Here is a 17745-nt window from a genome sequence, read left to right as displayed (position 1 = left end):
GAGTGCTAGCAAACCTACCTCCCAGGATATTGGTGCCCTTCTGGTACCTGTCCTGCTGAACTGATTCGTCTGCATTGATTGCATTTTCCTCCCCTTTTTAAGTCTCAACATCTGTGACTCTTCCAATATTCTCCATCACATCAAAGTTTCCAAACTGCTGCCACTAACTACCTCCTCTTCCCCATGGATGTCTGAGCTCCACGCCACTCCATTCTCCACCAGGACAGGCTGAGGACTATCTGCTATATCCAGCGTGGAAGCGTACTCTGAGAATATCAACAAACTCAGTGAAATGCAGTATCTAACACTGATATTTCTACTTCACAAAAAGTGGAGTCAAAGGTCATGAAATCTATTCTTGCAGCCATCATGGTTGCATACCTCAGTCCACAAAGGGGCAGGCAGGTTCTCCCAACACTCTCAACAGTTTCTCCTTCAGCAGTACCCGGGTTACCAAGAAACCATCCCAAGGGGAGTGACAGTGACCCCATGAAGCATAAACCTGCTTTCCTCTCTAAGATGTACAGCCAATCTGCCAGTGGTCATTATGTCGTTTCTCAGTCCAGGCTGCTGCCAGCCGAGCCAAAGTGGTACTGTCAAAAACGGAGTCTTCTAGGCCCAGAATTGCTCATTGAAAAGCCTTCAGCAGCCATCCACCAGACGTACTATTGTCACTGGAGTAGCAGACCAACACATGAATCAGAAGCAGTGGACCGTTAAGCCTTTCTAAATCAAAATCGGAAAAACCTGGAAAAACTCAGCAGGTTTGGCAGCACCTGTGCAGAGAAAACAGAGTTAACATTTCAGGTCGTTTTTCCGAACTGCCTTTTAGCCTTCCTAGCTTGTTTCACCACTCAAAAAGATCATGGCTTATCTGACTGGGGCCTCAACTCCACATTCGCACTAACTCTGACAGCCCTGGACTCTCTTGTTGACCACGAATCGATCTATCTTGAAAATATTCAATTCATCTGCCTGCACCACCCTCCAGGGAACAGAGTTCCAAACCTGCACAACCCTCAGAGTGAACAAATTTCCCCTCATCACAATTAACATGTGAAAGGCCATATTTTTGAATTGTGTCCCTAGCTCTAGCCTCTCCCACAAGGGAAAATATTTTTTCAGCGTCCACCTCACACAAGATCCTTGATGCTTCAAAAAGATCACCTCACATTTTTCTAAACTCCAACAGATATGGGCCCAGCCTGTCCAACCTTGCCTCGTAAGGTAACCCCATCATCTCAGGTATCAGTCAAGTGAACTTTCACTGTGCTGCTTAGCTGCCACTTACATTCATTTTTAAACAAGGAGTCCAAAATTTACATAGTCCTCGAGCTGTGGTCAAATCAACAGCCTGTCCAACTGTACCAGTTACACTACATACAACCAGACAAAGTCATCCATAAAGCTGACACGCTAAGGGTGAACAAGTTACTTCCTAAAGTAAACACAAAGAGGTGTGGATTCTCCCTTGGCAGCATTCCACTGGGTTTGTTCCCTTGGAGACACTGTGGTCCACATTTCACATCACCCACATCCTCACAGCACCCACCCATGCAATTGCAGAAGGTGTAACATGTGTCTATTTTCTTCTTCCCACCTCGATGTCCAACCCTCCAGACACGCATTACAGATGAAGCAGTGATTTACCAGCAGTTCATTCAATCTAGACTACTATATGGGCAGCTCACAATGTAGTCTTCTGTACACTGGGGAGACAAAACTGGGAATGATCACTTTGCTGAGCTTGGTGCACAAAAATGACCCTGAACTTCCACTGCCACTTCACCTGACCACTGTGCTCCCTGGCCAGCACTTCTGCCTCACATCTGTTGCAAAGCTCCAGCAAGGTTTAAGATGGAGGAACAGCACCTTATCTTCTACCTGGGCATTATTACAGCCTTCAAGACTCAACATTGAGTTGAAAAATGTGGTGCTGGAAAAACACAGCAGGCCAGGCAGCATCCAAGGAGCGTTTCGGGCATAAACCCTTCTTCAGGAATGAGGCTGGTGTGCCAAGGGGGTGGAGATAAAAGGTACACCAGCCTCATTCCTGATGAAGGGTTTATGCCCGAAACATCGCTTCTCCTGCTCCTCGGATGCTGCCTGGCCTGCGGGCATAAACCCTTCTTCAGGAATGAGGCTGGTGTGCCAAGGGGGTGGAGATAAAAGGTAGTTCAACTCTGGTCTCCAGCATCTGCAGTCCTCACTTTCTCCTAGTCAACACTGAGTTTAACAATTTCAGAATGTAATCATCCGTATCCATATCAGTCACCTTCCCCCGATACCCCTAGATCCTGAACTGTACAGATTGCTCCCTGCACAGCCAAACCATTCTCAACTATTCAGGCTTCTTGAAGGCGCTCTAACTAGCCTGTGTCTGTCTCATGGCTTATCAGCTAGCTCTTTGTTTGCCTCTCCCTTGTTCTCCCTTTCTCTGGGCACTGGCGCCATGTATTCTATTCACTTGCAAACACCTTCATCAGCACAAATACTACTCTTTCTCCGCTATTTTCAGTTCCGATATAGGGTTTCAAATGTTCACTCTATTTTTCTCTCCACAGACCGTGCCTGACCTATCATGAGTCTCCAGTACTTTCCGTTTAACTTTAGTTCTGAACCCTGGCAGAGTCTTCATAAAAGTGGAAAATTTGTCAAGAACTACAAGGGGGTAATACTTGAACCCCGGAATGACAATATTATACGACAATTATGGTACTCTCCTTCCCTACAGCACATTACCAGCACAGTAACGGCACATGTCAATGTCATCTGGATGGATAGCAAATCCCTCACAATTATGAATACAGGTGTATTTTGGTAACACAAATTCGCTGAAACGCGATTGACAAATTGGGGACACTGTTTCCAAAATGAGAACTTTTAAAATGCGTGTGGTTGTAATTTGATTACATCATCAACACCTTAAGCGCTGTTTCTAAAGCACAATCTTTCTATAATGCGGGATTGCACAAGAACACAATTGTCGTGTTATAGAAGAACTATCTGTATCTGAAAAAGAAATCAGTTTAGAGACTGTTAAACCCAGGAGACAGCTTCTTTATCCCTCTGCTCTCTCCTTCAACTTCAACAGTAACCCAAGGGGATTTAATCATCTTTCAGTTCAAGTTTAGAGCTTAACACTTGGAATATTAACCCATCTCATCCCTTTCCAAATGCTGGCAGACCAGCCTTTTCACCATTTTGAATTCTTATTAACAATGCACATTCAATTGAAATGTCCTACAAATCACAAAATGCATACATGCAATAAAAAAAAAATGACCGGGTTACAATCAATTGAGATTTCAGCTGACGACAGTTAATGAATATCTATTCATTTCAATGGAGATCCCTAACATTAGTAGAACTAGATTTTAAATCTCTCTGACAAATTTCTCTCGAGACTTCTCTGAAAATGTCCTGGCGCTATGACCAGCAAGCTCACTGAAATGTCGAACTGAACGGTGAGGTTAGACAATGGAGCTCTACAGAGTCAGACATGGTCCTGTCCTCAGCCTATCTCTATGTGTTGACATTTCACATAGGGTCACTGGATACTGCTGGGCGTCTAAGCTGGGGCAAGGAACTAAGGCTAAAGGTATTGCGCTTACTGTTACAAAACGAAGCATATGTTAGAAATTAACGTTTTGGTCATCAATCCTTGCACATACTTGGATTGGTGTGGACTCAATGTGCCGAATGGCTTGCCTCCACACTGTAAAGATTCTATAATACACGGTCACGGGCAGTATCCAGTGACCCTATGTGAAATGTCAACACATAGAGATAGGCTGAGGACAGGACCATGTCTGACTCTGTAGAGCTCCATTGTCTAACCTCAGCGTTCAGTTCGACATTTCAGTGAGCTTGGCACGGTGGCACAGTGGTTAGCACTGCTGCCTCGCAGCGCCAGAGACCCGGGTTCAATTCCCGACTCAGGCGACTGACTGTGTGGAGTTTGCACGTTCTCCCCATGTCTGCGTGGGTTTCCTCCGGGTGCTCCGGTTTCCTCCCACAGTCCAAAGATGTGCAGGTTAGGTTAATTGGCCATACTAAATTGCCCGTAGTGTTAGGTAAGGGGTAAATGTAGGGGTATGGGTGGGTTTCGCTTCGGCGGGTCGGTGTGGACTTGTTGGGCCGAAGGGCCTGTTTCCACACTGTAATCTAATCTAAAAAAAAAATAACATGACTGTGCACTTCCAGCATTTTCTGTTTAGTTTTGTTTCAGATTTCCACCATTTGCAATATTTCACGTTTTACATCTTCAGCTACTCTGGTTATAAACAGAGATGAAGTGATAAGCCTGGGATTTTGTAGTTATTGTAGAATAGGGAAGTTGTGCTGGAACTGCATAAAGCATTGGTTAGGCCACAGCTAGAGAACAGCGTGCAGTTTGGGAATCCACACTGTAGGAGAGATGCAATAACACTGGAGAGGGTGCAGAGGAGATCTACCAGGATGCTGCTTGGGTTGGAGAGTTACCTTACAGCAAAAGAGTTTGAGCGGAGACATGTTAAGATGTATAAAATGAGTGGCATTGGGAGGGTTGGACAGGAAGAAACTTTCACCCATGATGTCTACGAGCTCAGATTTAAGGTAAGGGGCAAAAGGTTTAGAGGAGATGGGAGGAAAATCATCTTCACCCAGAGGGTGGTTAGAATCTGCAACTCACCATCTCTAAGGTTGGTAGAGACAGAAACCATCCTAACATTTAATTAGTAGTTAGGTGTGCACTTACGATGCCAGGGCATACAGGGCATTGGGTCCAGTTCTGGCAAATGGGATTAGAATAGTTAGGTTGTTGCTTTTGACTGGCACACCATGATGGGCCAAAGGGCCTTTTTCTATTCCGGAGGGCTCCACCATTCAATCTGTTCAACATGTCATGACACAGCTCGGTGGTAGGGAGAACTTCAACCCAGAGGACACTACTGCAGCAATACACGAGCCCTCCTGGGATTCTGTAACCTGCATGAATTGGCTACTAACCGCTTTAACTATCTCAGCTATCTCTCAGAAGAGCCACATGATTTATTCTGTTCACAGGGATAATCGACACATGATCAATTAATGGGTCCATGCTAATGAGTTCAGAGAGAACAATTACTCCACCATTCATTTCCTGGAGAACATGTATTGAATAGAAATGAGATTTGAAAAGGAACACTTTGTTCATGACTAGGCTGTTCCCAGGAAGAGATTTGTACTGTATTTTGAAAGTTATTTCAAAAACATTTGATTCACAATAAAAGTCCAATTGTGAAAGGCCTGAGACAGTGCGCTGATAAGCTCTATGCATAATATTTTTAAATGGCTGGGTTAACACTAGAGGATGTGCAACACAATGAAGTAAAATTAAGAAAAGGTAGTTTTTGTGGGTTTCATGAATCACCCCTAGTTGATGGCTGTTTTATTTTCAAATTTTAAGAGTTCAATTTACTCAACAATCTTCAAATTAATCCAGAATATTTTAGCTTGCTCATAAACAGCCCAATGTCAGTCTTCTGTTTCCAAATCTAGTGACTCAGACGATATGGAGGGATTGGTGCCTTGCTTTAACTGGTATCTTAGCTTAAAATGATATACTGATCCTGCCCAGCAACACATGAAGGATTCCCATGCCTGAGTGAACATCCAGTGTCAATGCTGTTCCCCACGACTGTGATGCTGCTGCTGGGACCCCACTCCTCAGGCACACCACTGCAGAGTCCTGAACAGAAATCACCAACCTGTCACATCCAATAAGGCCTGAAGAGACAGGCAAAACCGGAGCAAAACATGTCCTGGGAAGGCCGGGCCTGTGACAAAAGGCCAAATCATGGGGTCAGATATTTACCCAGGCCTCATTGTAGGTCAACTGGCTCCAATGTTCTTTGGTTATGTTACTCGACGAATAGCCATAGGTCTGGGCTATTATTCCACAGAATCAAAATTAACTCTCACCGTGCCAATTAAATAATTGCAAGTTCTCTAAAAGGTGACCCTGAAACTCTTCTAAAAACACAACTAATTCATTAATGCCCTGTAAGGAAGGAAACCTGCTATTTTTATTGGGACATGCAAATCCAGTCCCACATCGATGGGATTGACTTTTTACAATCTTTTGAAACTGCTTAACAAGCAATTTTGTTGCACCTAACTATAAGAAAATTCACAGGACTGAAGTGGGAACCAGCACCAACTAGGAATAGGTGAGGACCTGAAACCTGAATACAGGCTGAGGTAACTGGTTGTTGTCAGGAACAACCATTTAACAGATGTTCTTAATAACTTAGGTGACAATAAAATGGCTTCTCAATACAAATAACATGACAAAATGGCTTCAAGGCTGCAAATTGACAATTCTGCCAAAGCTGCATAAAATGGCTTTTAAGTTACTAACTGCTAATTCTGCTATAGTTCCATAAGTGACTAATCACAGCCTGCTTCAATAGGGATTAGCAGACAACACTCCTTTTATAGCTTGGAAATAACTAGAATAGATAAGACATTACTGGTCACCCTAACTGACCTTCAGATGCAGGTGCAATGGCTCGGTTAGTGAGATAAGGGTGGCCTGAGTGTTTGAAAACAAAGTTGGTTCCCAGGAAATATCACTGGACCAAGTAACTGTCAAATAAAGCAGTATCGTGTATTGATTGGTAATTGTCTGAATGTACTGTGCGATCATGGCCTGTACCCCTTCTTTAAGAAAAGTATAAAAATGTTTTTGTTTTAAGCCATGTGCGCAGCCCCCCTGAGGAACACAGAAGTGTATAACCTCTGTGTTCCTGGACGCTCTGGACCCGGCCGCATGAAGAAATAAAGAAGGAAGTGTTGAAGAACCCGACTGATTGTGAGCACTTACTGACCGATCACCGAACAGAGAGACCTACCCGCCCCACCCCCTTCACAGGCTGTAAGTTTGACCTTGTTAGTAATTTTCATATCCTAATAAAAGTAACTGTAATTCAAAAGTAATTCAGTGCTGTAAAGCTATTTAAGACTTCCCGAGGATGTAAAATGAATCAACTTCATTCTTCAAAATTAACATCAAAAGTGATAACTCCAAATTAAAGTTAAGAATCCATCCACCTTCAAGACTTGCTTGCTGGTTCAAAGATCATAATGCACTGCCCGAATGACAGCACCATCTCTGTCTCATCGAGCTGAGTGAAAGAAGGCAGTCAGTCAAGCACCTTCAACTCAGTTTCTTAAAAATATTTCATAAGTGGTCAGTCACTGTTTGGTAAGTTTAAGATCATGCCAAACAGGTTATTTCTTGAGCTGTGGAAAAGTACTGCAAAGTAGCGACCATTGGAGTTATTTTTGAACCATCGGCTTGGATACCAGAATGCCAGACATTTACAGTATCAAGTATCTCATTCTGAATTTGACACAATCAATCTCATGCATATTAATATGGCCTATATTCCTGTGATTAATTTGTTACTTTTCTTGCAATTGTGACTATGTGACACAAATACTTCAGTGATGGCACAGCACTTTTAAGATATCAGTTGGTCATGAAAAATACTATATACATTCAATGTCACTTCTCCCCTATTGTATTATTTCTTTGTTGCCTCTTTTCTGTTTGCACCATGTTTACAACCAAGCAAAGCCAGTAACACGCTCCTGTGTTATTATGGTATTTTCTATCTCCTACACAATCTATCCTTGTAGCAATATCAATGGCCTACTGAGCGAATTGTCGCTTTTTTTAAAATCCATCACAGCAACTTGCTTCAATTTTCACAACTTCATCATTAGAGTTTGCCACCCAAATCTTAGTCACAATAATTTTGAGCTTGTTTGAATCAAATAAGAAATGTTTCAGAAATTTGCTCTGCATTGATTCTATTACAGAAAAACAAGCATATATACAAAGAAAAGAATTCATATTTGCGTTGCATTGTGTATATTCTTAGGATGTCTCAAAGATAATTAATTATGTGGCAGTACTTTAGGACTAGTGGAATGTAGGCAAATGTTGCAGACAGTTTGTGTAAAGCATGGTCTCTCAGACAGCAATGAGAAAACTTACCATTGTGTAACTTATTTTGATAATGTTACTCGAGAGATAAATATTAATACCAAGGAGGATTATGATGAAATCTTTACATCTATCTGAACAAATAGTCAGCATCACTGTCTACAATGTCATCTGAAAATAGCACTGATAACAAATCAGTATTCTCCCAGTGCTACAATTGAGATTACATGCTCACATTCTGAAATGGAGATTGTGCCATCTGAATCACGGGTAATGGTGCTGCCAATCATTCAACCTGATTTGCAATTAACAAACTGAATGCTAAACAATAAGACTTTTTCCACATTCTGTTCATTAATCATAAGAATGATTATTGATACAAAATACTATTTAATTACATGAGGCTTACTGAAGCAGGAGACCCTTGCAAGAAATAATTTTCATTGGGGATGCTTAAGACAAAAGGAACTGCAGAAATGATAACCAAGGTAAGAACTATAATTAAAGTAATTTATCTTTTGTAAAATAAATGTCAGTACAACATTGCTACCTCAAATGCAATAGAATTGATCTCATTTGCAGAGGGAAAAGGACAGTGAAATACCCATTACTGTGCTGAGTCAAGGAAAGCAAGTGCCACAATAGAAATTTAAGTGAATCGGAGTCATCACTTAGTTTCAGTCTTAGCTCAGTGATAGCACTCTTTCAATTTAGTTAGATGACTGGAATTTCAACACATAACTTACACTGACAGCTGCACTATCTCAAGGTGCTGTACGCCTGAAGAGATGCCTGACTGAAAGGCCATCTACCTGTTCAGATAAACAAAAAAGTGTGTGGCCATTCTGCAGTGTCTGGTAATTTGCTTGATATCCTAGCCAAACGTAATCCATTAAGAAAAGGTTAATTGATCATTCACCTCATTGCTGACTGTGGGATTTTACTTGGATGCAACATTTTTTTGCCTAACGAGGTGATTATAATTCAAAAATATTCAACTAGCTATGAGACATTTTTGAACATCCTGTATACATTGGAAGGTGCTTTATAAATTTTAAATTTCATACACAGAAGACAATTTACATTGCTGTGCAATACTATACAGTGGCTCTGAAACATTCAACAGATGGAGACATTGCTTGTTTAAATGAAAGTCGTTAAGGTTTGAAGGAAATGGTTAAAGGTAAACTGCAAGGGAAAGGTAGGTAGCTCAATGGTCATTTGTCGTCTTGGCTTATATTTTATAGTTACTGTTCTTGAAATATTAAAAAGCTGATAACTGAAAGCTGATCAGATACAGACTGCAGTGCAATCAAAATGGTGTTATACAGGCTACCATGCAGAATACAGATATCACCTCCTGGGCATTAGCTTCACCAGAATGACAGTAATCACTAATAGATGGAAAAAGGCGATAAGGCCAGTCAAAGAAGACCTGGTGAGTTACATATAAAGGAGGGACTTGAATAGAAGGACATGACCTGGGCTGAAGTGAAAGAGATTGTGGGCCAGGGGCAGAGTGTTGCTGCCTACAGATCCTCCAATCCTGTGTCAGACAAAAGCTCTGTCTGTCACTACTGGGGTTTGGATTCGAAGGCAGCCTACTCTGATGAGACTAAAGTTTTCTCTATGTCATTCGCAAAGGTCCTATTGAAAATCAGGTCTGGGCAAAATCAATTGAGTTAAGGCTGGAAGTTAAGACTGTGTGCTATAGGGCTGGTTCCAAATTATTCCTGAAGAAGGGCTTCTGCCCGAAACGTCGATTCTCCTGCTCCTTAGATGCTGCCTGACCTGCTGCGCTTTTCCAGCAACACATTTTCAGCTCTGGTTCCAAATTATTCAGGCCGGAAAGGCCAGATGGATGCTGCAAAAACGGGGAAGAAATTTAGTCTGAGGCTGCAGGCAGCATTCCCTTCAGCAATTCACCACAAAAAAATCCTCTCAGCTCACCCAATTCTTCGTGGTAAAATTCTATAAGAGCGTCAAAATAAAACTGTTAAAGTAGAATATAGAATGATAAGTTTGCAGTCTGCCATCAGGATGTACTGTCCAATTACCATTTACAATTTGTTACCCTATCCACTGACAAGGCTTTGGCCCTTTCTCATGCTCAAATAAATAAGGTCAACAGATGGAGTCAAAATGATCAACAATCAGGGATATGGTTAGGTTTATTTTTTATTCCCCAAGACATCTGTTCTAACCACTCAAGTCCATAACTTGTGACTGAATCACTGCCAAATTTCAATCTCAAAGCGCAGATGATGACAGGTTTTATTAAGTGCAGTTAGACGTGTGAAAATCTATAGAATCCTTTCAAATCACAAACTCAAAGCGACCAACCAGATTGCAACTGGGCATCTGCATCAAAAAAATCTGTTGCAAATCCATTTGAGGATTTATTTTTAAAAAAAGGGAACAGTGCACATTAGTGAGGGATAATAAGGGTCAGCCGGTTGGCACATGATCCATTTAACCTGATCCCAATCCAGAATGAAATGGTTTTCTTTTCACATGCTGCAGAGATTGACTCTAATGAGTTGAGATAGTTTTAATTCACTTCCCGTGTCATACCTCCTTGGGCTAAAAACCAAATGCTGAAAATCAAGTTCTGCTATTTCCAAAGTTGTTACAGAAGTTAAAGGTTGCAAAATCCATCCATTTACCCACTTGTTTTTTGTCCATGTTTTCTGTACTTAACAATGATTACTATTTAACACAAATAAATCCGTTCTAGCTACAGATAAATAATTATGAACCATTGACAATGACTCTACTAATTAAAACACTAACCAATCCCATTCTAAAACTCCCCCTATACACACACACACACTGAAAACAAAGATTGCATGGGTGTCACAGGTGGAGGGAAAGACTGGGAAAACAGTCAAAGCTTCCTATCCACAGAATTTGCTGAGATGATCCTTTTGGCTTGTCAGGATTGCCTGCTACTCGGTGTTCCTTCTCCGTGTACTAACACTTACTGCAGAAGGCACTGAGTGATGGTTTCACATTTATGATGTCTCTGACTTACTAATTAAGAGCCACAGTTTCCAGCTATTGATGAGTGAAATAAAGTGGCTTTTTCAGCCTTGAATTGTTTTACTGCAGGGTAAAGGGCAGCTCTTTCCTTTCCACAGGCCCAAAGTTTCTGCTGAAATATTTACACCTACAACCTGTCATGTTATGAGGGAGCCAATCACTTAACTGTTGGAAGGTAGAGAGCTTTTACATCGATAATAGGTCACCACTTACCAGACGAATCAGCTACTTGTTACTGATTGAATTTCCCTTGGCTTCAGCTTATCTGTAGTAACTCCTCTCTCTGCTTGAACCAACAGCAATACAAGCAGCACTTACTATGAGTATCAGATAATGTGCTTTTTAGAAAGGTTGAAATGCCTTGCAAAACCCTTTCTAAAAGTTATTTTCTCATTTCAGCCCGCAATCAGAAATGCAAAAGAAAGTGGCTTTTACAACTCACTGACAGAATTCAACCCAACTCAGCAGTAAAATGGGAAATTCTTTTAGACTTGGTAGTTCTGCACAGAGTGGGATAGCCCGGTTGAGTTGGTAACTCTGACCCAAACAAACAAGAAAGGTGATAACAGATCAGTGCAATGGCAACCGATTGAAATGGTAAACTGTTACAGCCGTGTTTCTACGCACAGAAAATGATTTTCTTTTTATTACCTTTACTTAGATCTACAGAAAAATTGTAAACAGCTATGGGCCTGGAATGACGTGGGCCGTGTGAGGTCCGCCTGGTCAGTATACTTGAGGATTGTGTTGAAGAGGTGTCTGCCTGACTTGCACTTGAATCTGGAACAGTCCGGAATATCTGTAATGAACAAAGCATAGATTTGGCTCAAAGCCGATGACAAAATTAGCATCAATCCATTTATATCAACCCTTGTCCTGGATGATAAAGTACAGTTAAGCCAAAAATAACTTGCTTCACATTTTCTAATGCATCAAATTTCAGGGTAGTGTAAAGATGTTACAAAGCTCCTAAAAATAGGTTACACGTCATATTATGTAATATTATGGTAATTACTCTGTGCATTACCTTAACTCAAAACCTATCAGTTTCCATACTTACTGGGTTGAACTTTGTCACAATGGCCCCAGTGGTGGTCTGGAAAGCCAGGGAAAACCTGCAGCAGCTTTTTGGAAAGCCATAATTGGCTTGCAAGCCTGTGTTGTAGTCAATGAATTATCATTGAAGTTTCTATCCCTTTAAAGTTGACAGCCATCGGCTAAGCATGGTGGCCACTGCTGAAAGTACACATTGCCAGGTGACTCAGTGGACAGACATGGAGTCATGGGTGACCATGGCAACGTTCACACAGGGGCATTGGTGAAGCTGCAGAGGGTGTTGCTATGTAAGTGGTCAATATTGCTGCTAGCTCTTCTGTGGGTCGTAAGAGTTCTCAATCAGGAATTTCTCCTGCCAAACCTGCTGGGTTCACCAGGTAGTCTCCCCTCGCAGCAACAAGAAGCCAGCATTAATGGGAAGATTATCTTAATTGGCAAGACTATAGTGGAACTGAACGATATACTTTGTAAACAGCTAAACTGATCATCATGCGGACAGACATTGGCTGATCACAGATGTTGTTGCTTAATTTCAAAAGATAAACTGCAGGATATTACTCTTTAAGAGTCATTGTGTATTTGAATAATATTTTATCGTGCATTTTAGAACTTTGCAATTACATTGCTACACCCAGTCGACTCTGTTACTCAGGGTATTATTAAGAGCATTAGATGAATAAAGATTAACGCAATGAATTGATTGAAATACTAGAATGACTCAATAAATTTACTTCATGATAATTGAAAAGACTGCCAAGAAAGTAATAAAAATACAACGATTTTACAATCAATTGGTCTGATTTCTTGTAGTCTCAATTTTCAGTTCAAAACAAAGTCACATAAATCTGCAGACAAAACAAGTCTTATGGGAGACTGATGATCACAGTGCTGTTGAGCTGATTATATGCACCTTCCACTAACTAGAAGAACTCAGTGTACATGTTTGAGTTTCTGAGATCCTTCTTAATATATCTCCCTGAAGAGCTGGAGTGGATAATGAAGGGGAATTAATGTCATTTACTGCACACAACTGACAAGAGGCTTTTACCTTCTAAGACACCATTTAAACACAAAGACAATTCATAAAAGATGTTCACGTGAAGATTAACTCTTTGATATCATTCAATCACATATGTTACGGAGATCAATTGCCTTGGAGATAACTCTATTGAAAATGCTTAAACCAGCTTGCAACTAAAGAAGCTTAAAGGATGCTTAATCATAATAGCTTTAGTAAAATGTCTAACAGGGATATACAGGAAAACCATCATAACTTTATCAAACAACAAGTCCATTCTTATGTTGACAAAAATATGAGAGTTGCCTGGAACCATACATGGTGAAACCAGCTACGAATGAAGTTATTTTAGACTTAATAGTTTCTAATAAGGCAAGATCGGTTAGTTACATCATCATAAAGAATCTGTTGAGGAAGAAGTGATCATAATACAACTGAATTGTGATATACTCTGATTCAAAACAACCACTGTAGGTTTATATAAAGCTATTTACATTGATATGAGGGTAGAATTGGCTAATGTTGACTGGGGAATTTGTCAAGGAGAAAGTGAGGACAGCAGATGCTGCAGATCAGAGTCAAAAAATGTGGGGCTGGAAAAGCAGAGCCGGTCAGGCAGCATCCGAGGAGCAGGAGAGTCAACGTTTTGAGCATCAGGAATGTGGAGGGGGGCCAAGAGGGTGGAGAGATAAATGGGAGGGGGGTGCAGCTGGGGGGAAAGGTAGCTGGGAATGTGATAAGTAGACGTAGGTGGGGGGGGGAATGCTGATAGGTCCGCATCCCTTCCCATTTATCTCTCAGCCCCCTTGCCACCACTGACATTCCGAATGAAGAGCTTATACTCGAAACATCAACTCTCCTGCTCCTTGGATGCTGTCTGACCGACTGTGCTTTTCCAGGGCTGGGGAATTTGACTACTCGGCACAATGTTAGATATATAGCAGGAAGCATTTAAAGAAACAGCTTAAAATGCTCACCAAAAATATACTCCATTAAAATACCAAAAGTCAGTGAAAGAGATCCACCTTATTGGTGAAGTTAAACTTAGCACTTTATTAAATGAAAAGGCTTGTAATATTGTGAAGGATCGTAGCAGACCTCAGGATTTAGAAAGACTTGGAACCCAATAAAGGTCAACAGCAAAGCTGATAAAAATGGGGGAAAACAAGAGTAAACAGTCCAGGGATACAAAAGCAGATCGCAAGAGACTTTTACACATCTATAAAAACAAAAAGAGCAGCTAAAGTAAGTGGTGCTTCCTTAGGGAGAGAGAGAGAGAAACAGAATTGTGTTGCCTGAGATGAAGTGTGGCAGTGAATGTAAAAGCAGGTGGTAAATTGGCTCAAGGGCACGTATGCAATTATATCTTTCTCAGCGTATTACGTATGCACGCATAGCAGATGGCCCCGTTTTAATGGGTAGGTGGGCAGGAGATTCTGCGCCCCACCAGCATCTCCTTGTTCAAAATCATCGACTACACTTAAAAGGCAACATCTCACTCAGCAACCAGGACCAGCACTCAACTCCTGTTAAGGGCTCCTGCCCGAAACGTCGATTTTCCTGCTCCTCGGATGCTGCCTGACCTGACATGCCTTTCCAGCACCACTCTGATCTTGACTCTAATCTCCAGCATCTGCAGTCCTCACTTTCATCCTGTTCATCACCCCAACTGGAGGTGTTAGAGAGGAGGCAAAAGTAGCGTCATATTTCAGCGATACCTCCTAAGAGATTCTCCAGACGTTTGCCCAGGAGAGAAGGGAAGCTCGTTTCTCCAGGGATGACAACAGGCATAAGCTGCAGAGGGTCAGCACTTGTTGGGTAGTTCAGGAGAACCTGACTGCAGTGCCCCAAAAGGCACTGTGTGATCTACTGCGCACACTCTGTTCAATGCTCCACGCCATTGAGTGAGAGTTGTCATTGTAAGGTTGTCACACACAAGAGCGAACACGAGGCATCTCCATCAGTCCCCTCATAAGCAATCAATGTCTTATCAATTCACTGCAGTGACCATGGTAACACTATTGGCAATAGCGTGGTGCTGCCTCTCGTTAGTCTGTCTCGGTTCACAGTTAAAATGTAAAGGAGCTACAAGACTCAGCAGTTAATGTGCCGCCAGCTCACTGACTTTAATGCACCAATCTGAAAGCTTTTCACCAGGTCACAGACACAAATGATACTTCAGGCTGAATTCTTCAGAGATATCTCAGGCACGCCCATCACATGATGCTTTATTGATTTACACCAACTGTAGCTCTTTGATGGCAGTGAGCCACTTTTCATAGAAACAGAGAAAATAGGGGCAGGAGTAGGCCATGCAGCCCTTCAAGCCTGCGCCATCATTCATGGCTGATCATGCAATCTCAGGATCCGTCTCCCGCTTTCTCTCCATCACTGCAGTGAATTGATAAGACATTGATTGCTTATGAGGGGACTGATGGAGATGCCTGGTGTTCGATCTTGTGTGTGACAACCTTACAATGACAACTCTCACTCAATGGCATGGAGCATTGAACAGAGTGTGCGCAGTAGATCACACAGTGCCTTTTGTGGGCGGCACGGTGGCACAGTGGTTAGCACTGCTGCCTCACAGCGCCTGAGACCCGGGTTCAATTCCCGCCTCAGGCGACTGACTGTGTGGAGTTTGCACTTTCTCCCCGTGTCTGCGTGGGTTTCCTCCGGGTGCTCCGGTTTCCTCCCACAGTCCAAAAGATGTGCAGGGTCAGGTGAATTGGCCATGCTAAATTGCCCGTAGTGTTAGGTAAGGGGTAAATGTAGGGGTATGGGTGGGTTTCGCTTCGGCGGGTCGGTGTGGACTTGTTGGGCCGAAGGGCCTGTTTCTACACTGTAATGTAATCTAATCTAAAAATCTAACCCTTGATCCCTGTAGCTGCAAGGGCCATGTCCAGCTCCCTCCTGAAAATATCTAATGAACTGACCTCAAAACCTTTCTCTGGTAGAGAATTCCACAGGTTCACAGGTACCCCTTATTCTGAGACTGTGACCCTTAGTTCTGTTCCCCTCCCAACACTGGGAACATTCTTCCCACACGTAGCCTGTCCACTCCCATCTGCATTCAGAATCTGTTAATAACTAACATATCCTCCACCACATTCATCTAACAATTAATGGACATCACAGCCCTGTGGAATGATGTCTCTATCTGTATCCATCAATAACACAGATATTAAAATTAGAATCCCTACAGTGTGGAAACAGGCCCTTCGGCCCAACAAGTCCATACTGACCGTCCGAAGAGTAACCCCACCCAGACCCATTACTCCATATTTACCCTCACTAATGCACCTAACCTACACACCCCTGAACACTACGGGTAATTTAGCATGGCCAATTCACCTGACCTGCACATTTTTTTTTGGACTGTGGGAGGAAACCGGAGCACCCGGAGGAAACCCACGCAGACACTGGGAGAACGTACAAACTCCACACAGTCAGTCGCCTGAGGCGGGAATCGAACCCGGATCCCTAGCACTGTGAGGCAGTAGTGCTAACCACTGAGCCACCATGCCGCCCTAAATGGGGATCATGCCCATTTACCCATGCTGACGTCTGTTAATGGTTGTCTCTTTCCACAGCAGAAGAACACGGTAAGCACGTAAATGCAGACAGTGGTGGTGTGATTGGGTGAAGACAGCTAAGTTGAGGAACAAGTCACCGAGCTGGCAGGATAGCAGGGGTAAAATCTGTCTGCTGAAGGGGAAAACTGATATCTAAAGCCACCTGATGAAAAAGCCTCCAATCTGCTGTCTCACAAAACATTCAGCACCAACAAAACCTTGCGTAAGGATGGCAGCTCACGACACTGAGAAACCTTTATGATTTTGTGCAGCCACCAGATTACACTCCCAAGCCAGGACGTAATAAAAGAGTCTCAGCCGCACGGCCTATCTCTGCCAGCCTTCTGAGGTAAACCCTCGGAAGAGAAATAATTATGAGCCTTAGAGGAAACGCCATCAAGCATCCATCACCTTTCACCTACCATCAGTAGAGAGACATTCACCTCAGTGGGTAATCTATCTCGAATAGTCTCAGGATCACATTCTGGTCAGTACAGCTGGAGGTACAAGGAACAACTGAGGTCGCTGATACTCTGAGGACTGCTGGAGAACAGGCCCCTGCTGGGTCGAGGACTGATGATGTGTCTTTGGACTCAGCCATTAATGAGCTGATGGAGATGCAGAGGCAAGCAGGGCAACTTCAGATACAGACCTTACACAGACTGGATTGTAGGGCAGAGGGGTCGAGCAAGTTTTTATTTAATGTTGTGATATTGCCATTGAGTGCACGGCAGCTTTGTAGATCGGCTGCCGTGGAGAGCCATGTCCAGTCGAACAAGCAGCTTTGGTCAGGTGTACACTCAGACCTCTATTCAGAGGTTCAGTAAAGGAGACTTGAGGGACTTTAGCCTTCCTGCAGAGACTGTGACCCTTCCCACTGCCGGGAAGTGACAGGCAGACACCCTGCGACTGGCATAACCTGCCCTCTGCCACGGTGAACAAGGGAAATCGGTAAACTCAGATGTATTTGTAGGTCGTTGACTGGCAGACGCAGCACAAGTAGCTATTGAAAATTCAGCTGTAATGGTCAGCACCATGGGACTCACATTGCCTGTCGAGCCACCTGGCTACGGATC

The 17745-nt window shown here is 42.7% G+C and overlaps 1 protein-coding gene across 1 annotated transcript in view; it reads right to left on the bottom strand.

Moving 5' to 3' along the window:
* arhgap10 (Rho GTPase activating protein 10) overlaps nucleotides 1–17745 on the bottom strand; it is a 203339-nt gene that overhangs the window by 18613 nt on the left and 166981 nt on the right. The window contains exons 20-21 of the mRNA XM_043700807.1: nucleotides 11672–11819; nucleotides 140–266 (exon numbers count right to left, since the gene is read on the bottom strand). Coding sequence (XP_043556742.1) covers nucleotides 140–266; nucleotides 11672–11819 — 275 coding nt within the window. The remainder of the gene's footprint in view (nucleotides 1–139; nucleotides 267–11671; nucleotides 11820–17745) is intronic.

The sequence above is a fragment of the Chiloscyllium plagiosum genome, chromosome 1 (assembly GCF_004010195.1).
Source record: "Chiloscyllium plagiosum isolate BGI_BamShark_2017 chromosome 1, ASM401019v2, whole genome shotgun sequence".
Taxonomy (NCBI): Eukaryota; Metazoa; Chordata; class Chondrichthyes; order Orectolobiformes; family Hemiscylliidae; genus Chiloscyllium; species Chiloscyllium plagiosum.
Note: the sequence above shows the minus strand (reverse complement) of the source record. Positions and strands in the feature narration are given on the sequence as shown.